Source organism: Danio rerio, chromosome 15, assembly GCF_049306965.1.
Source record: "Danio rerio strain Tuebingen ecotype United States chromosome 15, GRCz12tu, whole genome shotgun sequence".
Classification (NCBI taxonomy): Eukaryota; Metazoa; Chordata; class Actinopteri; order Cypriniformes; family Danionidae; genus Danio; species Danio rerio.
The window spans coordinates 19,406,595-19,433,174 of NC_133190.1; the positions used below are offsets into that span (position 1 = coordinate 19,406,595).

Consider the following 26,580-nt stretch of genomic DNA (forward strand, 5'->3'; position numbering starts at 1 on the left):
AATCGAAAAAAAATCGCCCAGCCCTAAATACATGCAATAATTAATCCATAATAAAAATAAATGTAGGCTATTCTTTTATTGATACTAATTTATTTATTATTCAAATACAGATTTACAGATTCAAAACCAGAAGTTTAAACAAAAATTGCAACCAATAATGTCAAATGTTTTCAAAATGATATGCAATTACACTTATGTAAAAAAAAAACTGCCAAAATGTTGTATTACAAATGCAGGGCCAGTATACGATGCGGTCACATTCTTAGTAAAGCAGTACCTGTGGCGAAGTGATGACATGCAATGTCTTTGTATCATTTGCTGTGTGTGCAAAACTGATTTATACTTCTGCGTCGAGTGATTGCCGTGACCTACAGTGTCTGCCTTGTGCGTAGCTGTGCAATTATACTTCTGCGCGATTTTTGTGTTGCTCTGCAATAACACCTCTGAAACGCTAGCTGGCAGTAGGTGTTTATGTTCCTCTGTGTCGAGTTTCCTCACAGGTGTTTTGTTTTTTCTGAACGCTACCTTTATGTACAAGTAGCCAAAATTCACTCATTCAGAGGTGATAACCAGGCAGACATGCAACAACTTTAATTATAAGGTAAACACAAAGCAAAAATTTACATCTGGAGCTTCTTAATGGCATTCGACACCTGTAACAGTGTTTCCACAGGTTTAATTTAAGACTTTTTAAGACCCTTCTGAATTAAATTTTAGACTCAAAGGAAAAAAGGCTAATGAATTTTTAAAATGGCCTAGATGAAAAAGATTTTTATTTGACCTATCAAAAAAATATTATTATTTAATACATTTAATAATACAATAATACTTTAATAATAAACAATTCAAATATTTTAGATTCTATATCTTAGCTAAATATTTTAAATATTGTGTAAAAACAAGCAAGCTCTACTTTTATCCATTCACTTTTTTCCAACATAAACTTTCTTTAAAATAAAAAAATGAACAAATGTTTAAAGCTTTAAAAACTATAATAAACTAAATCTATGCACAACAATCTGTCCAGGTCAGTGTCCTCATCAGTGTTCTCATTGAGATCTTTTAATCAAATGTTACTGTAAGGAAAATAATTAAACCATTATGATAAATAGAGTTAAAAATGACCTTTTTAATAAAAAGTTGAAAGTTTTATAGAGATGGATTGTTGGTGATTGTATGGGTTTGGGCCAGATTCAATAACAATACATGAACAAAGGAAAATTAAGACCTTACAAAAATTTCAAAATTACATTTTTTGAAAGGTACATGTCAGTGTCGGTAATAATTTATTAAATATTATTAAATCATTTATGAAATATGAATCACCCTTTATTAAAATTGTGTTTCTACTGTTGGTTGTAATGTAAAGTAAATCCACACTTCACTGTAAAAAAAAATGCTGGGTTTCACACAATTCCTTCATGTTGTCCCAGCACAAATCTAATAAGTTAGCTTAATCGTTTTTACAAATTTAAGTGGTTTGAACATATAATAATTAAGTTGCCCCCACAAAAAAATTACAACCGTGTTGTTTAACTCATTTTAAATAACTGGTTTGAACAAGCAGCAAAAGTTATTTTTTGAGAGTTGACATATAGGGACAGAAAATAGTGGCACTACCATGTATTCCACTGTTGTTGTGTGTTTGTTTGAGCTCGTCTTTAAACACGGACTATGCACATGCATGACATCTTTTTCAAAGACTTCTGTTTTCAAGTGTTTACATAAACTCAACAAAAGCAGTGTTTTAAATAACCTCTAAGTTTTAACATGTTTGCAGAATTATGCTGTTTTTGGTTGCAAAAACGTTGCTGTCGTGCTTTAAAACACTGTGCACCCTTAAAGGCTTAGTACACCCAAAAATGTAAAATCTGCTGTCACTCACCCCTCATTTTTTCAAAATCCATTTGGATTTCCTTCTATTAAACACTAAAGTAGTAGTGCTTGGCTAAGATTAATCGTGATTAATCACATCCAAAATAAAAGTTTGTTTTGACATCATAATACATATGTATATTTATTTGTGTGTATTGTATACATTTATTTATTGAGTATATGTGATAGAAACAAAAAAAAATTTTTTGCATAGATATTTAAATGTTGGTCTAATTTGTATCCTATACAATACCTATATTATGTTGTGTCTAAATATAAATATTTTCTTAAATATAAGCATCTATGTGTGTGTTTATATATACATAATTAATATACACATTACAAATGCCAATATTATGTCAAAATATACAACAAGTGGCAGAAAGCAATCTTCAAAAGATCTCCTTTTGGGTTCAACAGAAGAAAGAAACTCACTAAAGTTCAGAACCACGGGGAGGAGAATAAATGAGGTCATTTTTATTTTTTGGGTGAACTATGCCTTTAAGAGCTCAGATCAGAGGAGAACAGTAATAAGACTGATGTTCTGCTGAATCTCCTTCAAGGCCTCCGTCACTCACTTTGATGTGAAACTCCATTTTGGTGATGAGCAGTTTGAGGTAGATGCTGCACAGCTTCCCATAGCCTTCACTCAGATGACCCTAAAATAGGTTATACAAAAAACACTGATTACTTCAAAAGGAAATGATGTCGCAGGAGCAGCTAATGAGTCTCCGCTCATCAGCTCACTTCAGCATTCAGAGTGTGAGTCAGTCGGGCCAGATTAAGGTCAGCTTTGGTGTTTGTTAACTTGTTTGGTTTAAAAACACACACACACACACACAATACAACCAGCTGCGAGTCAACTTAATGAGCTCATTCTTTCACTTCCTGTTCTCAGAAAAGTGTTCACAGGAAATGTTTCTTATGAGTCCTGCAGTGTGTTATCAGCAAATAAGCTGAAGAGGTTTCCAGTAAGCAAAAGATGAAACTCAGCGAGTTCCTTCAGACTCTTCCTGTTGGCTAGTGATGCACAACTGATCATAAATTGACATTAGAATTGCTTTTACATTGTTGACAATGATGAGTCGATATGAAACCATGTTAATATAGTAAAAAGTCATTCATTCATTTTTTTTTTTTTTGGCTTAGTCTCTTTATTCATCAGCTGTCACACCACAGTGGAATGAACCACCAACTTATCCAACATGTTTTACACAGCGGATGCCCTTCCAGCTGCAACCCAGTACTGGGAAACACACATTCACTCTCTCTCTATCTCTCTCTCTCACACACACACACACACACACACACACACACACACACACATTCATACACTACAGCCAATTTAGTTTATTCAATTCACTTTTAGTGCATGTCTTTGGACTGTGGGGGAAACCGGAGCACCCGGTGGAAACCCACATAAACATGGGGAAAACATGCTAACTCCACATACAAATGCCCACAGACCCGCCCAGGGACTCGAACCAGTGACCTTCTTGCTGTGAGGCGACAGTGCTAACCACTGAGCCACAGTGTCGTCATAGTAATAAATATTGTATTACTTTGAAAATATGCTTTTAACCTTATTTTTTTACCCATCAGCATGATAACACATTTGTAAATAATTATCTTTTAGGATTATTTAATTCATATTATTAACACATAAGTTACGTTTTTTTTTTTTATTAATTTGTATTTATTTATTTTAAAAATTCATTTATAAATGTATAGATATTAAATCACTAGTAGTGCATTATTAAATGCTTATGATATATCATTTATAACATAAATAAATAAACAAATATACATTAGGATAAATCATTGACTAGCCTGCATTTTAATCAGATTTTTTTTCAATCTGAAAGGAAAACAAAGATTTATCAGATTCATTATCATATTCGCTGTAATTATAAAAAGTTTCTTATGTTTGTCTTTTCTATTTTACAGTGAGACATTAAATTACCAGTGCAGTATGAAATGCTTATGATATATAATTTATAAATATAAATAAATGAACAAATAAACAAATCAATGACTATAAAAATTAGAGACAATTTGTGCATTCATTATCATATTTACTGTAATTATATATATTTTTCTTTTCAACTTTACTGTGAATTATTATAATAAAAGTACACTATAAAATACTTATATATAGAAATCAATCAATCAATGTCTATCTATTTATCAGTATAAATCTGCTTTTCAATCAGATTTCTTTTTTTAATCAGGTAGAAAAACAACGTTTTATCTAATTCATGATCATATTTTCTGTCATTGTGATGTTTCTCATTTTCTTTTCTTTTTTTTCAGGTGAAATCCTACATATGTCATAATATAAATAAAAACAAACATAAATCAGCATAAACCACTATGAATTAGGATTATCTGTATATCAGTAAGATACACAATTGCACATATTCAGTCCCTTCTATGCAATGGCAAAAGAATAATCTATAAAAATGTAATACTGTATGCATAAACATGAATAGCACTCCTCAGAATATGAGGGCTGTTTGACTGATATACTCATAACAAGCAAAGCCTCGAGAGTGACAAACACACACACACACACTCACGTCATCGTTGGCTAATTACAGATCATCTCTAGCGAGTCTGACTCATACTCGCAACGCCAAGCTATTCAGCCGTCAATCAGTAGGAGCTAAATGCCTCACTGACTGACACACTGACAGCTTCCATGATCAATGGAAACTCAGGGAAACTCGACAAGGCCATATTCAATAACCAGATATATTGATCTAGTCCTCGTTTAAGTGGTAAATCGTTAAAACCACCAACCACTACTTACCCACATCCTGCTCATGTCATTTAGGTCCGCCTTGTGCCGCATAGAGTCCTTAATGACCTGAAGTGACAGAGAGGGAGACTTTTTTGACTCTTAAAACACGTTTTACTCAAACATATAACAATTCCTAAAATTGCCACTTCATAGCCATTACCACTTAAAACATAATTCTCCAGACTCTCTCGCCACAAGAGCATTTTATTCACACCACTTCATATCAAAGAAAAACAAGTTGTTTGTTAGTTTACAAAATACATATTCTAAAGTAACCCGGTACTTCACTAAAGATTTAAACATTCCCGGTAAATCCTCGTTTTCTCCATCATTTTGACAGTGATGAGATTTTAAAATGGCCAATTTTGCTTGTCCTACAAGAAATTGCTAAGTGTACATTGTGCTTTCCATTTCCGTTTTTTTTTTTTTTTTTGTACTTTACTCCCATAATAAAGGTGTTTTTTGTAAACATAAAACCTAATTTGGCAAATAGTTGCATTAATAACTCAAATAAGGGAGCTCAACGAAAACAATCACAGTGAGAGAGAGAGAGAGAGAGAGAGAGAGAGAGAGAGAGTGCATTATTAAATTCAATTCTAAAATACCTTGCATTGCCTTTAGATTAGATCACTTCCAAATATATAAAAGTGAATAAATTTAATAAATAAATAAATTTAAATAATATATAATAATATTTTTAATACTAATATATAATAATAATTTAAATAATAAAATAATAAAAGATCACCATAACACTGTAGTATGAGGCATCAAATTTTTTTTATTGTAACCCACCAGTCCTACTGCACCCAAACCGGTCTGAGCTGTGATCGAACTGGCGATTCTTTAAATGGGAGTTGGTTGCTTTAACAAGAGAGCTAAAAACCATGGTCTCTAGCGTCTGTCACTAGAGCACGTTTTAGAGGTCAGTGGAGTGAGGTTTACCTGCACTTCACTAGCTGGCTTCTGTTACACTATTGATTTTTAAATAAATAAAATTTTAACATTTTAAAAACAGTAATAAAAAGGATATCATAAAGGAATTAAGTCAATTATGGAAACAATTGGATTGGAAAGTAAAAATGAGGCATTTTAATACTCCTTTTGTAATTTCTACATATGTAAAAGGAACAACTGTTGCTTTGTGTAGGAGAAAATATGGTAAAATTGGAGATCATACCCACATTTTTTGGGACTGGCCAAAGATTCAAGAACTTTGGAATAAATGTTTAAAATGAAATAGATGTGTGCTTATTAGGAGCCATACTGAACTAAAAGTGCAGTACTGTACAGTGGAAAAGTGCATTATGTATTCAGCCAATCAGATTTTTGGTACTAGTCTGTTTAAAACTGCTCAATATAGACTAAATGCAAAACACTGATGCACGCTGCGTTCACTATAATCATTTGAGGAAAATAAATCAGGGAGATATCAGGGTACTAAGAGATATGGAGTGTACTGTCAGAGATGATATGGCTGTATATACTCACGTTGGGATGGCCGTCTCGCAGCAGCTTATGGAAGACGTGGCAAAACTTCCAGCAGAGCACGGCATTGCTGGACAGGGGCAGACGGTTGACGGCCAGCCAGAATGTGTGAGCCCCTTTCTCATGATGAGTGCCCAATATACATGGTAAAGACAACCGTCAAGGACAACATGCTGAAGAAGCTTAATCAAGATACTACAGTAACCTGAACCAGGACTTGGGGAAATGAACTAACGAAAACAGTTCAAAGAATAAAAGAGCAGCCAGAGTTACACAATATAATTCATGAACCATCTGATAAACTAATGTGATAGCCAGTATACAGTAAACGTTATGCAAGCATGGATATTATATGATGATGGTAACCCCCCAAAATGACAAATGGGTCAGTTTGGTATAAAGTTCAAAGTATCTGAATCATCTGAAAATTTGGGGTATATTGGCAATATGGGGTATAATTTCAGCCAGCCAACCTCAGTCTTTGCATCATAAAATTTCTTTAAAAATCTGTGATTTTCACTACCTGATAGATATACGATATGAAGTGGGTCTCAGACAGGACAAGAATCACTGTGCTAAATTTCATTTTCCCCCACCATGTCTTTGAAATATGACAGTTTATTTTACCCCTGAGTTTCTGCACTCGCCTGCTGATCCTGACGGCTCAAGCGCTTACTGTCTTTCATCTCGTTTTACGCTTGAACAACTATGAATGCTTAAGTCTGTTTTACTGAATGTATTATAATTTCATTACAACATCGATGCTGTAAAAGCAACCTTATGAAATTGAAAAGAGTCACATTAATTTTTCACAGGAAGTGTATCATTTGCTGAAAAACACTAGCTGCGCATATACCCAATTCAATGGACAAAAAAAAAACAAATATAAAATAAAAAATTAAATAGAATTAAAAATTTAAAATATTGGAAAACTATAACACTTTTCTATAATTTAACTAACTTAACTATAATGCTTTTCATGTTAATAAAATTAAATATCGGCAGAAAAACTGTAACAAAGAATCTTAGCATTAAGTATATGAAAAAAATATAAAATTAAAAATATATATATTTAATTAAATTAAAAAATAAATTATAGAAAAAAAATTAAAACAAAACAACAAAAACACAACAATAAAAACTTACAATTACACACAATTTCAGTGTTAAATATTAGCAGAAAAACTTAGTATAGTTTAGTATACTGAAACAAAGTATCTTAGCATTAAGTAAATAAAAAACATAAAAAATATTTTAAAAAAATAAAAATGAATTAAAATTATATAAAAATATGAATATTAAAAATTAAAATTAAATAAAATAAAAACACAAAACAATAAAAACATACAATTACATTTAATTTTAGTGTTAAATATTGGCAAAAATCTGACAGTTCAGTATACTGAAACAAAGTAAAAAAAATAATAAATCTAATCAAATAAAAAAATTATTATAATTTAATAAAAAATAAAATAAGACAAAATAAAATTAATCAATTGGCCCGTCTGAGTGTCTTAACTTAAGGTGTAAAAAATGTCCAAGAAAAGGGAAATGGTCACATTTTACAATAAGGTTCATTAGTAAATGTTAATTAATCCATTTACTAATGGGAACAAACAATGAACAATACATTTACTACTGTATTTGTTCATGTTCGTTAACGTTAGTTAACGAAAATACAGTAGTTCATGTTAACTCATGGTGCATTAACTAATGTTGACAAGCACGGACTTAGATGTTAATAATGCATTAGTTATTGTTCAATTATGATTAATAAAATCTGTACATGTGTTGTTCATGATTAGTTCATGTTAGTAAATACATTAACTAATGAACCGTATTGTAAAGTGTTACCAGTGAAATTAACTCTTGTGTCTGTTATATTGATCTTTATTTACTTTTCTTAATGCATTTAAAAAAGGCCAAAAGAAAACAAATCTATGATCATGACTTGAACTGATTTGACTTGAATTTTCCTCATAAAAAGTCCTAATTCTCTTCCTCATCCATTCCTTCATATTTCTCTTTCAGATTTTCACAAACAAGAAGGATATTCCTGGCATGCTTCTCTTTGACAGCAACCTCCTGTGTGTTGATGGCTTTATTGATGCTCACCGCCTGTGGAAGAAGAAAGAAAAGAGAAAGAAAATGAATATTTGAACCCTTGGTTCAGCCTTTCTAGCGAGAGTAAAAGATTAAAACCCAGCTCATGGCAGAAGAGTCTTCCTGTGTGATGAGGGAAACACTGAGTTTTAGTGTTTCACTGCAGCCTTATTGAGCAACACTAACCACCGCCACACAGCCGCCAATGAATACTAATGCAGCTCTGACCGACTGCGTTACATCCTACAAATCATTTATGACCCATCTCTCCACTAAATACACTACTAGTGGTGATTGAGTGCCAAATACAAATATTTAGTGACCGTTACAGACCAGCTAATTAGCATATTAGTATGATTTCTATAGGTGTAACAACGTACCAATGCCTCAGTTAGGTTCAGTTCACAGTATTAGGCCCATGGTATGGTTTGGTACAGTTTGCAGCAGATCAGTGGCCTTTGCACAGACCATCCTATCTCTGTCTATTCTATCTAGTTACCTATCTATATATAAAGGCACGCAGTCTTCCTCCCATACGGTTTGCTTAACCTGCAAGTCTTTACCTTACAAATTATATAGATCCTTAAGAAATGTATGCTTATTAAATTTTGTTTTTGGTTGTCAGCAAAATGTAGGCTATATAGTTATAGTAATATTTATACAATTTAGTTCTAATGATATTTATGCATGATCAAACTAGAGTACAACATAAGCAAGACTATTACTAAAATTGTTTTAAATTTGGTTTCGTAGTGCGGGCTCAAATAAATATCTGTTGCATTTCTTAATAGTTTGAGCTCATTTGATTGACTATAGCCCCTTTCACACAGTGGAAATATTTCAAAACCGGTAAATATCCGAAAAACGTCCAGAACGACTTGACCAGTAAATGCATAAAAAAGGTGTTCACACAGGCACAGACATTACACATTTTTCCAGAAAAGATCGTTCACACATGCGTTCCAAAATACCAGTAAATTCTGACCAAAATGACCTATAAAAGGCAGTGCTTGTTTTAGTAAACTTAGTAGAGGTCAGCCTTTTTTTTTTGATAGTTTAACTTTTATTTAAAGGGCCACGAAACCCCCGTTTCAAAAGGGTGTTTTTTTACACCACTAGATTGGAAAAAGTAAAAAAAAATGGGTATGTCTAGCTCTGTTTAGCTGGGAGTGTCGGGGGAGGGAAAGAGGGAAGGTTTTGGATAAAAATGGGAGCTTCCATTTGGGCACGCGCTGATTTACACAGAGGCAAAACAAACACACAGACGCAGGGGAGAAAGACAGTGACTGTGCTTACATGGACATCAGTAATTGAATTGAAAAGTTGAATTAATCGAACTATTTTCCAAATCATTACTTTGTCGACTTTAACTGCAGTCTGGCACTTTCACTTTCATTCAGGAACATTTTATGCTTGCCCCCCATAACAATCCAGATATTGAATGTTTGATACCACACGTATAAGAGAAAAAAAAACCCTCTGCATTTCTCTGTAACTTAGATGCACTCGATAGGTAGCGTCAGAAAGCTGTGCGTGTATAGACTATCTTATCACAAAATGCGGCGAAAAATCTACACAACGGTAATAGTTTGATTGTGGTGTTTACATGTTTACACTCGAAGAACAGAATTTACAGCAGATCTTTCAGTCCACAATGTTGTAGTGATATTAACGTACTGTAAACTTAGTAACTCAGAAATCATTTTGACTAAAGTATGTCTTCCTGAAAGAGTACTGCTGATGATACGAACTAACTTTGCCATCTGAATAAACAAAGACCACTGATCGCTTACTTACCAAATCGAATTAGCTTGAACGCAAAAACAACTAATTTTCACCTTTATGTGTCCTAACAGTATTTTAAGCAGCGTGGGACAAGTATATGACTGTCAACAGCTCAAAAAATGTGTTTTATTGTTTCGTGACCCTTTAAGGCTTTAGCGTTCATGCAGCTGCTTTGTGAGACATCCAAAGGAAGAAACGCGAACCACAGCTAAATGTTTACACATTTAACTACATTACAAATTATGTGGATGGAGAAGTATTGTGAACAACGTGTATGAAAACATATGGAGGAACACTTTCACATGTCCAAATGTTCATAATATGTTTGTCCTGGCGCTTACCGGCTCCTTCACGTGCACACGCGTCAAGCATCTGAAGCACAGCTTGAAGGTAAACAAACAGCAGTTTATCATAAGCATTTTATCTGTATTTTTTGACACCGCGTTGGCATTAAGAAGGAATATAGAAACGTTTTCGGACTAACATCTAGCAATAAATGTGTCTGGGAAATTATTCAAAGGCTTTTAATTTCAAAAACTGTGTGGATGTGAATGTGTCTGAGTGTTCTGATTGGCTAAAGTAGATCTCACATCAGCGCATTCTTCTGCATTCACACAGAGCAGCTTTCCAGCAAATTACCGGTAATGTTACAACTTCTCTTTCCGGAAAATTGCCTGAACGAATTTGCTGGTATTTTCAAAAAGGGCCTCTTCACACATACTAAAGGTCTGTATGTGTGAAAGGGGCTTATATAAAAATCTGTGTTTACTACAGATGCGTTTACTGTGTAAAACTCCTACTTTTTACTGTCATTCAATGTCTTTTTGGTCATTATAACTGCACTGTCACTTTAATTAAGCATTAGCAGCGCAGCAAAAATAGACCCAGTGCCGAAACTATCGTGGCACTGCTGCTTCAGCGCCGCTCACGCTCCATGCTAACGTGCTGCTTCTGCGTGCAGTATGAAAACTCTAATCTGTTAACATGTATGCTGAAAAAACGCTCTGCTTGTGCTCTGGCAGCAGGAATATTACAGAACACTACATTTATTTTGACTTAACAGGAATAATTCAACTTAAAACCTTAATTATCTTTATATTCTGGCTTCACATGTTTCGGTTTAGTACAGTCAGCTGATATGAGTAAACTAAAATGAAATATAGGTCTGTCACAACAACGAATATATTGACTTAATCCCACAACACATGGGCATTACCTCAATTGTTTTTGGTGATGCAATATACATCACCCATACATAAAAAAACAATTCTAGCCACATTTTAGCCGATTGTGCGACATCTCTATCTCTGTTGGAGGTGTCAGTGTCAGTATGGTTAAAAAAACACTAGCATTTACAATAAATTACCATAGTATATTTTCATATGGGTGTCTGACAACTGAAAATAGATCTGGTAGTAGATAGTCCCAGTCTCTGTTACTTTTTACCTTGCACTTTTTGGTTAATATTTATTATTATTTACTTGTTTAGGATATATGTTTTCACATTGCAATTCCAATGCATGATTATTATAATGTTAAATTGACTATAATTAAATAAATTATTCTTAAATATAAAATATTATGTGTTCTTCGGTAGAGTGTACTTACATTATGATGCTATTATATTTTCATATGGTGTTAAATAATGAGTGGCATAAAAATGACAATAATTTTGTTTATCGCAATATATTTTGGGGCAAAATATCGAACAACAAAAAGGTCGATATCGTGACAGGCCTAATCTACACAGCAGAATACTCACGCTCTATCTATCCATCCCTTCATCCATCCATAAATCTATCCATCCAGATTTTTTCAGTTTGGTTAGAATATCATTACACCCCTAATGGTTTAACGAAGAAGTTTGTAACACTAAAATTCTGGATTCAAGATGATACTGAAAATTCAGCTTTAAATGACAGGATTAGATATATTTTTAAACTACATTCAACAAAAAAAAGCGTTATATTAAATTGTAATATTTTTGTACAGTTTTAACTGTTTTCAACTATTGAAAAAAATTATGTAGTCATGGGAAGCAAAAGAGACTGCTTTTAAAAACATTTTACAAATCAATGATGCTCAACTTTGGACCTGTAATGTATATGCAAACAATATTGGGAGCTCTGAAGCAGAACAAACTTGAAAAAGCATTAGCCACATGTTTTCTTTCCAGTTTCTGCCATGGATGACAAACCAGCATCAATTCTGGGTATAAAATCGCTGCCTTGTAAATGTAAACAGTGTTCCTGTTTAAACAAGCATCACATATTCGGCATGGTCAGCTGAATGTAATGAACCCTTATCAGCCCATCAGATACTGTACATGGGCTGCATGAGCCAATTAAGGTGTGGCTGCGCAGTCGAGTCTCTCAGTCTCACTTCCTCTGAATAATCTTTTTTTGTGTGTTTAGAGAAACACAACGTTTCCAAAATGCCTGCAGTATGTTAGCAGTATTATTTGTATGCATATTATTTATGTGCCAATACCCAGACGACCTACTACTTGTGAGAAGACTTTGAAGTATGCATTTGATGGAGATTTTACTATCCCATAAGGCACTGATCCGGAACGTGAGAATATTCAATCGAACCGACTCCATTTCGTATTGCAAGACCACGTGTAAAGGATTTATATTAAGAGTTACCTTCATTGATAAATGAATAAACATTGTAAATCAACAGTTTTGTATGACACTCGTATGGCGAGGCAGTGGCGCAGTAGGTAGTGCTGCGCCTCACAGCAAGGTCACTGGGTCGCTGGTTCGAACCTCGCTCAGTTGGCGTTTCTGTGTGGAGTTGCATGTTCTCCCTGCCTTCGAATTATAATAATCCCCTGCCTCCCTTCCCATGCCTCCGGGTGCTCCGGTTTCCCCCACAGTCCAAAGACATGCGGTACAAGTGAATTGGGTAGGCTAAATTGTCCATAGTGTAAGAGTGTGTGTGAATTTGTGGGGGGGTTATGTGGTTGTCGCGAACTGAAGAGCGAGGGGGTGGGGTGGTGTTGGGGGGGTTTGGGGTCGTTGGAGCAGGGGCACTTCAGATCATTTTTAGGGCATTTTCTACAGACCTTTTTCTTAGCTGCTGCATAAAGGGCGCCATAGCGACCAGCGTAGAATGCTAAGTATTTACATTTACGGCGATCACTGGTACGACTGGTAATTTGCTCTCCAAAAATTAATTTCAGTGGTGTTTTGAGTGGATTACGGAGTGTTTTTGTGACACACAACTTAGAAAAAGGTGTGTTAAAGCCATTAATCTATCAGATGTGGTTCACGCGCGAGTGAAAAACGTTCTCCTAATTCACATGTCTGCCGCCAGAACTACAGTGTGTGTGTGTGTGTGTGTGTGTGTGTGTGTGTGTGTGTGTGCTCACACACACACACACACACACACACACACACACACACACACACACACACACACACACACACACACACACACACACACACACACACACACACACTGCATTAAAGAGCACACCAAACTGGCATGAAACTTAACAGGTATTTAAGTCATGTACTTTACAAAAAGGACCAATAAAAGTGCATTATTAATACTCTTCTGGCTGATATGTTGTTCATTATAATGGAGAGCCGTTTATGTTTCATTTCATGTGTTGTATTTGCCATGGTTTGTGTTTTTCTGTCATTTCAAAATGACACTAGCCTATATTTTCACTGTCACAGTTATTAAATCAGTGTGTTTGTGGGACAGAACAGTAGGCTACGTGTGTGTCAAACATTTTTGGTGAGTTACATTTGTTTGGGTTGGTTATATATTTAACAGAAAGAGAAAAACTGTTGACTTTAGCGATGACGAGGCTTCATTTAAATGGCACAAGATGCCGTCTGACAACAAGGGGAAAATGCCTCACAGCAGTTGTTTTTCATCCTTTTAGATTACATTTTTTAAAATGATTAGTCCAGCAGGTGGAGCTGATCGACAATAGTATTAGTTCAAAGATGATAAAAGCAGGTAAAATAGATTAAAACTCGCTTCAAAGCTGTCCAAATGTGACTGTTTACACGCATCAGCTGCTGAACGGAAGTTCTTGTTTCTCCTTGCGCATACACGCAACATAAGGGGTAATTTTGTGTTCTAAGAAAAAGGTCTATCCAAGATTAAAAAGGGCATGTGCACTGCACAGGTTGAGCCTTATGTGTGCACGTGCTGACGATACTCTGGGGGATGGACTCTTTTGTGTGTTTTGGATGTTTAGAAATAAAACTAAAGGAACAGTTGTTGTTTAATTTTATTGATGATTCCTAATATGAAATTCAATTATAAGCTTGGCAAGCAGTTCAAACAGAATGCCTGAGCATACAATGCTTTACACACCACAGAAAAGTGATCATTTGAATAGATGATGATGATGTCGGCCTCACAGAAAAGAAAACTTGATGAGGAGAATAGACAGCTCAAAGTTGAATGGACAGATAATTGTGTTTATTTTGCCACAAGCAGCACAAAACCATTCTGCTTGATTTATAAAGAGACAATTGGTGTTGAAAAAAAGTGGAGTGGAAATTTGAAACGCTACTAAAAACAAAACACTTTTTAACAGCAGTATGTACAAAACACAGATATAAGGAAAGCAAAACTATAATACCTGAAGTTTTCGTTACACACCTTTTCTATTTTTCAAATTTTTTTAGAGAGAGGTCTGGATGCAGACCTGGTGCTATTGCAATCTGAACTGAATACAAATGCTTTTTAATGCCTGTAGGGCATTTGCATCTGAGATTGTTGAAACTCAGCTTCATCCCCCTAACTCACGCATATGGTCATTTCAATGTTTTAGATTAACCAAACTGACTTTTACTATCATGTTTGATATCATTTGAAATGTCTCAGTGCGATTGGTACAATGGTCTCATTCTCTCAGAAATAGATATAATCAACACAATAAATATATAACTTCAGGCATCTTTTGAACCACTGTGAAGGGTGTGACTTTTTACACACACCCCCTTCCTTGAGGGAATTCTTGGATTATTTAAGGCAAGGTTTGAGAAAAACTCAGCGCGATTCTGCCTACCCAGATCAGCCCATAACATGGAGCTTAGGCTCCACGTTATGTAAAATTTACACATTATGTATATTTCAAAGTCAGGAATGCATCTTTTTCATCTTGGATTTATCTTTGATAATTTGATGTTTTGTATTGATCGTTTATGAATTGACTGATTGAATTGGCATAATACATTTACCTGACTAATAAATTGTTATGTTTTGAATTATTCAAAGATATCAGAATATTTGCAATATTTCAATTCTTACAATGCCCACACCTAACCCTACCCCTCAGAGTGACGTTGCTTGCTCCATTGAGTGCATTGTTTCTGACATTGCATCTTTGAGATATGCAATCTCAGTTTGCATCATCATGGCTGCATCCAGATACAATTGGGCTACTTTTTGTTGTGTTTTGTTAAAAAATGCACTTATAGTAGTGGTTTTGTCACATTTGTATTGTATTTAATGCGTTTTGAATGCAAATGCCACTTTATTCAAGGAAAAATAAAGGGTGTTGACTTGTTTTTTATAGATATACATGACATGCATCACAAGTTATTTGATATCAATTATTCCGGACCTTTGACCTTAATAAAATTCAGCTTTGGACCTTTTAATGTAGACATTGACAAAGTAGACAACCCCTGCAATAAGGTCATGGATATCATAGGACACATCACAGTGACATAAGTGGTTAAAAAGCTAGGGGTTGTTGCGTCAACATATGACATTCAGAGGCTCGTGGTGACCAGAGTTTGATTCTCAGCTCAAGGTCCTCTCCCGTCTTCTTGATTAAAGGTGAAAAACCCACAAAAAATATTAGAATTATTATATTTTGTTTATTAAATAAAATAACAATCCGGAAAGGACATCGAACTGGAAACTGAACTGTGCTGTGCCGACGCACATATATTCATATAACCACTATTGATGCTGACTGTAATTATTGTTTAATAAAAGCTGATGTTATCAAGTTTTTCACTTTGCAAAAAAACAAACAAAGTCAAATCTCGGGACATAAATCAGTGCGCTCTAACCAATGAGACAAAACTTTACTAGCATGGACTGTAAAACCCAAAAAGTTAAGGTAACTCATACCATTTGAGGAAACTGATTACAACACACCTTTTAGTACAAAAACTTTTTTAATGAGTACTGTGAACCTAATCCATTTAAATGAATAAAGCAATTTGAGCATACTAAAACCCAATAAATGAAAAGAACTCAATTATTGTAAAACCCAATAAGTTAAGACAACTTAAACCTTGAGGAAACCTATATGAGTACTGTAAAATTACTCCATTTAGGAGGAAGTAATGAGGTATTTAATTAACTCATTACCTTCAACATGGAGTTCAAAACTCTTTTCAAATGAGTAGAATTAACTTTCAGTCAATTTTGAGTTACACTCATTTCATTTGATAAAGTTGACTGTTGGGTTTTACAGTGCATGACAAACTTAGTTTTTTGGGGGGGGAATCATAAATTATAGAATCATAAACTGGAACATTGTAACAATTTTCTTTTTTAAACAAAACTCCTATTTCAATAAAGGCAAACAAACTACTGATCTGAAGGCCCCTTAGGTGCTGTTTACATAAATGTGTTTTCATTTCATAAGCATCTTTGATGTGTGAAAACATATCAACAAGCATTTTGAAAAGCTTAAAGATCTCAATTTAGTTTGGAAACACTTGTGTTCCATTTCACTGTAAACCGACTGAAATGCAAACTTTTAAAATTAGAGTCGCATCATTTCCTTTTTCGTCAGGATGTTCTCATAAGACTATTACACAAGATGTAGCCTGCAAGTATAGATGCAAGCAAAATATATGCATAAATGTGCTGAATAGTTTGGATGGAGATTGTTTTTCTAAAAAAGTAATGAAATCTCTAGTCTGGACAAGCAGCAGTTTCATTCTAAAACTTCGTTTAGTACAAAAACACCTGTGTAAATGACACCTTATTGTAGTACCTACTACAGAGTACGCTATTTCTGAAGAAATTACTCACTTTAGCTCTAGAACAAGTTTTAAAACCTACTAAGACAACACCAGGGCCTATAGTAAAAGTATTTTTTAGACGAATTCAAAATAGCCCCATGCAGTGAAGTGAAAATCAACAGTTAAGCTAATTATCTGTTATATATACATATTTTATTAGGTATAATCAGGTATTGATTACATAGTCAAATGTAGTGTTAAAAAATAATCAAATATTTGCGTGTGGTATGTATTTTTATGCACTGAGCATTGCATTAGCTTAACAACATCATTTAAAAGTACGGGTGTAGTAAGACTTTTTTCTATTAAAGCAACGAAAGCTTATTAAAAGCAAGAACACATTAAATTAAACACAATTAAGACATTTCTAATGTTTATTAAGACATGTTTTTAAGCAGTAAATCAGGATATCAGATTGATTCATGAAGGGACGTATGACTGAAGGCTGAAGGAAAATAGATGAAAATTCAGCTTTGGATTACAAAACTAAATGGTATTTTCAAATCTATTTAAATACAAAACAAATTTAAGTTTAACTTGTATTGATAGTTCATAACCCTGCTTTTGTTACGGTTAAAAAAAATCTCAAAACTTTCATATGGAAGTGCAGATTTTGAAAGAGAATTACACTGCTGCAAATTTTGTTCCGGCCCAAAAATAAAATAAAAAAAACTTCTTTTTTGCTGAGGTGGCCAGAGATCATCCTGACAGGAAGTTCTGGCAAGGATGCAGAGAGAATGCAGCAGTGATGTGTATAAAGGTGCTGTGGTACACATGCAGTGTTCAGCTTTCACCCCTGCACTGATTTCTACTGCCAGACTAGGGCTGCACGATATTGGAAAAATCTAACACTGCAATATTTTTTTTATATTTTATATTTTATTTTTATAAATACTTCCCAAACTATGTTTAACAGAGCAAGGACAATTTCACAGTATGCCTGATAATATTTTTTTCTTCTAGAGAAAGTCTTATTTGTTTTACATTGACTAGAATAAAAGCAGCTTTTTTTTTTTTATCCATTTTGAGGTTAAAAATTATTAGCCCCTTTAAGCTATATTTTTTTATCAATTGTCTACAGAACAAACCATCATTATACAATAACTTGCCAAATCACCCTAGCCTGCCTATAACCTAATTAACCTAGTTAAGCCTTTAAATGTCACCATCTTGAAAAACAGTCGAACTGTAATTGAATTATCAAACGTAAAACAGTACTGCACAGTCTTAATTTTGTAAACAGTTCAACAAAATTAATTATTATTAATTTTTCAAAGTTACAAATGGTACAATTTCTTATTCCTGAATGTTTTAAGACCCTTATACAGTCACAGGCCTCAGAAAACACTTGCAAAATGATCAATAATAATCCAGACTCAACACTGACTACTGCGAATGATCACATTGCGGTATCGATGCTGAAACAATATATTGTGCAGCCCTATGCCAGACGCACTGTTAAACGTGACGAGGCATGGCTTTGTGCGTGTATTTGTTATGAATGTCTTATTATGTCCCAACTGAGGATGAAGATAATACAGAAATTCTTCCAGGTTTGTCATGGACCAACCCAACAGAACGTTTTAGCCAAATCTTAAACTTGAAGAAATAAAGTCATATCTCATTAAGAAGCAGGTTTATTTTAAGTATCTCTAGCAGTCTCCAACAGCCAATGATGCATTCAGAGATAAATATATGACTTAAGCAATCCATGAGCCATAACGATTTAAATAGGAGATGGCTGGAAATGACGTCAACGAAATTCCATTAACACAGTGCAAATGACAACATTTCAAAGTAAAGGAAAAACAAAGGAGTGGATAAACATACTGTAGCAGCTAAAGAGTCAGAGAGAACCGAGAGGTGTGACCTAATTTGTTCACACTGAGACTCTGTGGTGTGTGTGAATGAGTTGTGCCAGCTGCCCGGGCCTGTTGGCATTGGAGAGCCAATTTGCTGGCACCCCAGACACATTATCTCCCTCACAGGCATAAGATGAAGAGAGAACTACTTAATAAAGTAAGAAAAGAGAAAGAAGTTTGGGATAGATTACAAGCAGAGATGAGTGTCGTGTCATCTCGGCACGCTTAACCCTGTAATGCCAGATACAATGCAAAAAAATATTGGTCTTTAATGAAATAAAATGTACAATGTTTATGTGCTAGCACACATTGTTGGTATTAAAATGAACAATTAATTGGTTCATTCTAAGTTCATCTAATAAAAAAAAAGTTTTTGTAATCTTTAATCAAAAACTGCCCATATGCTTACACATTTCAATGACTGTCTTTCATTGATGACATCGGTTTGATGGTTTGGGTGTATTATGCTTAGCCACACCCCTCAGCTGTCAGTTTGCTACAAGTTAAAGATGAGTTAAAACCCCCTTCTCAATATCCTATCAAGTTGGAAACACATTATCATTATACTGTAATAAAAGTCTGCAGGTTCATGCAGACTTTAAAGTGGACCTATCATGTCATTTTTACAAGATGTAAAATGAGTCTCTGAAGTCCCCGAAGCATGTATGGGAAATTTCAGCTCAAAATATCACACAAATAATGTTTCATAACTCTTTGAAGCTGCCCCTTTTAGGCTTTAATCCAATCTGTGCCATTTTGGTGAATGTGGTTTTAAATTCACATAAGATTATGTACTTTTTCCTGTTTTTTTTTCCTAAAATGAGTTAAAATACTCGGAAATCATGGCGACGAGAGTGAATGAACAAGTGAACAAAGACAGAGCACGGAGATGGCCTAAGCATTACATTTCTTCAGTTAAATGGATATAGCTGTAAAGATATGGTGAGTGTAAATCCCACTCTCTCTCTCATTGAGGGATCTGCTGTCAATAGTTGTAAATGAGCAAAATGTTTAAATGTATTTAGGCCTTTTTACATACATAACAACTGAAAGTTCTGTTTTGACAATATTGCAAATTCACTAAATGCTGGCTGGAATTATTAGATAAATAAAACTTTATTTTTTAACATGAATATTTAATAATATACACTCTTGTAATACACTCATTGCTATAAACATTAGTTTATGCCTGTTTCCTTTTGGTAAAGAAGTTTTAGATTTATAGGTGTGCATTTTAACTTCTTATGCATCAAATGTGAGCTCCAAACTTTTTCTTGATTGAATCATGTTGAATTCTTCTTTCATCATTTGCACTGTTTCCGAATTGCATTGCGATTTTTTATTACAATTATTATAACTGTGTTTTATTATTTTCTGTGGCGGTTCATTCCGCTGTGGCAACCCCTGATAAATAAGGGACAAATAAGTTACAGATTCAAAAAAGGACAAACGTTATCTCTGTGTAAAACTTAAAATGTCAAAAGAAGTATTTCAGAAGGCAGTATAGAGACTAGTATTTATGTGTGCATCACCAATAAAGACTTATAAAGAGATCAAGTGTGCTTTGTTCAAATGTAATATAAAAATTAGGAAAAATTATTTTTACCATTTAAGGCTGGCTATATCCACACACCGTTGCCACAAAACTTAAATGTTTTTCCCATAATAGGTTCCCCTTAAATGGAAGTATATTAAGTAAACAAAAGGTTGTTTTGGGGACCAGAAACTGACAACTTTTAAAAACTGCATATATATTGTCTTTGTAAAAAAAAAAAAAGCACAAAAAAACATGTAATAATATGCTTACGCAAGATTTTAGACTATAGTAAATCAAGTTAACTTGAATATTAGTAATATAGTATTTATGGTCGGGCTGTGTATCAAGAAAACCACAATACTAAAGCCACGATATGATTCGTATCAAATTTATTTTGAGCAGTATTGAGGTAGTATTGGTTTATTGTACAATGAATACGCAGTTGTTATGATAACTGAAAACCTTTTTTGCTTTGTCATTAACAACCAACAATACAAATAAATTAAAATAAACATTTGCACACAAAAAAAATGACTTTCCTTCTGCTTTAAGTCTCTGGTTCAATAACTTGAATAAGTCAAGTTTTGAAGCATGTCAACAAGGCTCAACTACTAAACAAAACTTGAAACATTCCATAAAAGCAAAAACTGATCTGTAGCGTGGTTCACTTATGAAGCAACTGCCTGAAACCAACATTCTGAACAATGCTTTATAGCTGTAACATTTGCTTTGTTGTTCTTCGATATGACATGACTCTAAAGTCTCAATCACTGTTTTAGTGTAAACCCCAAAATTGTCCCATACTTTTGATTTGACTTTTTCAGTTTCTTTCTTTTGTTGAACACAAAATAATATACTTTGGAAAATTATGGCTTACTAACATCCAGATTTATTCTACTAATATGTAAATCAATAGGTCCAAGCAACCAGCACTCTAAAAAATATCTCAAACTCAAAAGGTTTTAACCCACATGATGAGGCAGTTGAAATTTTTGGGTGAACTAACCCTTTAAGAAACTAGCATATCAAACTGGACACAGCAGGAGTAAGGGTAAAAGTACACCTAAAAACAGAATTCCCTCAATTTACTCAACCTCATCTTATTAAGTAGCCTGACATGGGCTTGGCTGAGCTTTTATCGTCTTTATACGACACTAAGATTTGCATTCAGAAGTGCATCGTCATCTTACACACGACGATTTAATTGCCTTTATTATTTCTTCCCTAGACGCCGGAGAGAGTAACTAAACTTCCTGCGTTTGCATTTCAAAGAAAGCTCTCCACACGGCCTGTTATGCTACATGTAGTTTATTCAATCTCTCGCCTACAGCAACATCAACCTATTAAACACTTTATTACTGTGCCACTCTTTCTATATGGAGCTGATGCAAGCTTGTTAGGCAAAGCATATGTAACTGATGATCTGCAGACATCTGCGTCGTGAACCATTCTGACAGTCATGTTGTACAGAACTGCCAAATGCACAATATCAATCAAATCAATAGGATCTCAGACAGGAGTAATGCACTGGTGGGATATTAAGGCCAGCTGTCCTCATGTGACCCATCTGCCTGAAGAGGAGACTGTAAGGAAATAGCTCTCCTCATGTTGAGGTTATGCATTAACCCATGCTGCTCAACAATTAGGATGGCTGGGACGATGCTTCAAATTGTGCTGCAACCCGAAGAATGGATGATGTCATGCTTGAATGTTGATAAATAAATCATATCTAAATGATTTCTGCTGTCTCATGTGATGCTAAAGACTGACATAATCGCCACAGAAAATTCAGTTTACGGTAACAGGAACAAATTACAATTTAAAATGCATTCAAATAGAACACATATTAGATTTCAATATTTCTAATCAAACAAATGCAGCTAATATAGACTTTTTGAAAACATTTAAGAGAAGACTACGTATATTAAACATCTGAACTTTTTTCACAATTTATAACGTAAAAAAAAATATTTTTCATAAACATTTTAAGTGTCGTATATTTCAAAATAGTAACTCATAAATATCACTTGGAATTTCACTTAAATTTCCCATTACAGATTCTTGTACAATAAAATCAAACTTTGCCTTACTTTTTAGTAAGTTATTATATATAGTAATTTTTTCATATTTAGACATTATGTGTAGTTAATGCTACTTTATTGAAAATCAAACTCACTATACATTAAACAAAGTTGAACTTTTATTAACAGAACTAATAAAATGGCTTAAACACGTCAATATACTGTGCTGTAACATAGCACAAATCAAATAACACTTTTAATTAATTTGTTCATTTTCTTTTTGGATTAATCAGGGGTTGCCACAGCGAAATGAACCGCCAACTTATCCAGCATATGTTTTACGTAGCGGATGCTCTTCCAGCTGCAACCTATCACTGGGAAACATTTATACACACTCATTCACACACACACACACACACACACACACACACACACACACACACACACACACACACACACACACACACACACACAATACGGACAATTTAGCTTACCCAATTCACCTATAGCCCATGTCTTTGGACTTGACAACTGACTCAGCCACTTTAATGTGGAGGCTGAAGTATGAGAATGAGCGCTATCCTGCTGAAGAATTTGTCCACTCCTGTGGTTTGTAATGTAATGGGCAGCACAAATGTCTTGATACCTCAGGCTGTTGAGGTTGCCATCCTCTCTGCAGATCTCTCACACACAACTTTACTAAATGTAACTCCAAACCATGATTTTTACTTCACCAAACTTGACTGATTTGTGTCAGAATCTTGGGTCTATGTGGGTTCAAATAGGTATTCTGCCGTTTTTGTGATAATTATGATGCAGTTCACTAGATGATTCACAGAAAAAAAAATCTTACTTCGGCCACTTTTCCTAATTACCAACTAGAAGTCAAGTTATTATTAGCTGTTTTTACAACTGGGATCAACGACAAGACTTTCGTCCGGTAGTGTATAAAGATTGTATAATCTTTAGCATAATACGCAAACAGCCATAAACACTTTAAAATATGTATCATTCCTAAGGCTATTTAGATTATATAATTTAATGTTAAAAAGGTAAATGTCCTATAGACACTATTAAATGTCCTATTAGGTAAATGTTTAAAATAAAATTTGACACAGATAAGGTACAATGTAAATTTTATTTTAAATGGCTAAAACATTATTTGTGAATTTGTAAATAAATATTGCAACGCCGAAAATTGAGGTCATCTCCATGTACTGCACAATAGGTCGACATACTGGTTATTGTGACAGGTCTAGCTGTATGGTGATGCTTTCAGCTTAGAATTTCAGTGCCTGCAGTTCAACTGAACTAAATAGCTTTGATTTATACGTCTAAAAACAAAGCAAAACAATTAGATATTGATTCAGTAACGATATTACCGGCATTAGAATCTGGTATCATACCAAACCCAAAAATATCGAGCCAACAATAGCACTTACTGTAAACTTCCCTGACAGAGCTTTATGATCATTGGAACAAAGCAGACATCCTACAGTACCACACAGCACAATCTGCCCTCATACAGGCAATCATTTTCTTTACTCACACAGAGCAGGATACCAGTAATTTGCAAGAAAGCTTCAACTTCTTATTCTGGAATTTTGCCAGAATGAATTTACCAACATTTTTAATTAAAAAAGTCCCCACTAGGTTCCCAATTATCTGACATTTCCCTGATGTTCACTGACTAAAGGGCTGAATTTCCATGACCTATAATCAATAAACAAACATGCAGCTGTTGTGTAACAGAATGATCAGAATCAGAATTATTTTTGTTTGAAATCACTGAATTTATTGCAAAATTGACCAAAGTAAGATTTTAAGTCTAGGAGAAACTTGTTAAAGAACTGAGCACACACAAAAAAAACAGCCACAGACAGAATTTTAACAGTGCAAAACCCAACAGTCAACTGTATCAAATGAAATGTGTTGTTAACTCAAAAAATATACTGAAAGTTAATTCTACTTATTTGAAAAGAGTTTTGAACTCAGTGTTGAAGGTAATGGGTTAATTAAATACCTCATTACTTCAACCTAAATGGAGTAAGTTCACAGTACTCAAAAAGATTAGTTTAACTCAAACCGTTTGAGGAAACCAATTACTGCAAAGCATTTAAGTTGCCTTAACTTATTGAGTTTTACAGTACTCAGTTGGTTTGAGTTCTCTTCATTTATTGGGTTTTACGGAGCTCAAATTGCTTTGTTTACTTAAAAGGATTAGGTTCACAGTACTCATTAGGGTTAGTTTTTGAATTTAAATGATGTGTTGCAATCGGTTTCCTCAAATGGTTTAAGTTTCCATAACTTTTTGGGTTTTACAGTGCAGGAACAGTCTGGTGATTGTGTATGCATTTGATTGCAGTGTCGACAAGTAGGAAAACAATACAATGGAACTGAAAAATAGCCTAATCACAAAGGTAGACCAGCTTTGTGCACTGAAAAAAAAAGATTCATTGAATTTACTTTTCTTTTTTTAAGATAACTTGTTGAAAAAACAAACAAACTAAATTTAGTAATGTTTAACATAATTTGTTTGTTTAAATTCAACCCATATCAAATGTTTGCAACCATTTACCTTAAAAACATTTAGTAAATCCCAATGAATAATTTTTATCAGTGTGGAAAAATGTAACATTTTTCTTCCCATTTAGTTTTGTATTTTTTACCATAAAAACGTGATTGAAAAAAATGTGAGAAAAAAAACAGAAAAAAAATATAGACATCAACAAAGATAATTGGGAAGAAAAAATTCACATGACAAACAAAAATCCCAGATAGTCCATAACTTGGACAAAAAATATATTTTAAAAAATCCCTGACATTCAATGTCTGGAAGAGATCCTTCAAAATTCCATGATATTCCAGAAATTCCATGACCTCTAGAAAATCTGCACTTAGAACCAAATCCTGAAATTCTTTTACAAGAGTCTTCTGATGTTTGTTCTGATGTTTCTCTGAGCTTCCTATCTTGGATCACCCCATCTTTCCCATATCCGGTTGACAGAAGAATGCAGACTCTACCCACAGTCCTCTATGGGGCATTGTGGCCAACCCAAACAACTTTCCTAACTTCCCATTTTGGGTAATCGTTCTACTTTGAGGTGGTTCCGAGATTGGCCACCAGTATAAAGAGAACAATCATTGAAGCAGCACTGCTGATAGTGAGCAATGATCAAGCTATGGGTCTGCGGTTTCCCTTCCCCTTCTGAGGTGTGGGTGTACAAGTAAAATTACAAGTAAGAACTAAAAATACCTCTCAACTTCCTGAGGTTGCCCTCTGTTCTGTGTGAAAATACCAAGTCTTCAATGGCCGGCAGGAACATACGCACACTTCTCCATTCTTGCCATGTTATTGAGTGGGGAGGGGGATTGACTCTGGTACTTAGCCACTAGTGTCTTGTGCTTTTTCAGCTAACGCAGTCTCCTGCAAACCACTCCACCCTTTTTAAATGTCACCACAGTGAAAGGCAACAGTGTTATGAAATTGGTTTTTCTTCCTTTTAAAGGCAATTTCTAAATTTCACTCACATATGACACAAACTTCCTTTCAGACGCAACACCTAGTTAAAGACTCTGGAGTGGAAAAAACACACTAAACAAGCCTCAATTAAAGAGGTAGTTCCTCCGAAAAATGAAAATTACCTCATCATTTACTCTGCCTCATATTGATTTAAACCTTTATGTTGAATACAAAATAGGATGTTTTGAAAAATACTACTTGCGAGCACACATTGACTTTGACCATAGTAAAAAAATACTATCGAAGTCAATGAGTGCTACCAGTATTTTTCAAAACCCCTCATTTTTTTGTTCAACAGAAGTAAGAAACTAATAAAGGTTAGAGAAAAGACTAGAGATGCTCCGATTGATCAGCCAGAGATCGGTATTGGCTAATAATCAAATTTCACTACTCGATCAGTACTCGCTTATCTGGTCGATCTCAAAAAACGATCCTAAGTGTTCGTTTAAGAGTTCACAAACAGAGAAAGATGCATGTGCATGCTCCGAGTTATGCATCCAGAGCGCATTCAGTCATTCATTCGTTTTCTTTTCGGTTTAGTCCGTTTATTAATCTGGGGTC

General features: G+C 34.3%; 1 protein-coding gene across 5 annotated transcripts in view; it reads right to left on the bottom strand.

Moving 5' to 3' along the window:
* Positions 1-26,580, bottom strand: part of hip1 (huntingtin interacting protein 1) — an 89,581-nt gene that overhangs the window by 40,353 nt on the left and 22,648 nt on the right. For all 5 annotated transcript variants that reach the window (XM_009291565.5, XM_005157432.6, XM_073923323.1 and 2 more), the window contains 4 exon segments: positions 8,221-8,284; positions 6,170-6,312; positions 4,688-4,744; positions 2,454-2,534 (listed from right to left, as the gene is read on the bottom strand). In XM_009291565.5, the coding sequence (XP_009289840.1) occupies positions 2,454-2,534; positions 4,688-4,744; positions 6,170-6,312; positions 8,221-8,284 (345 nt within the window).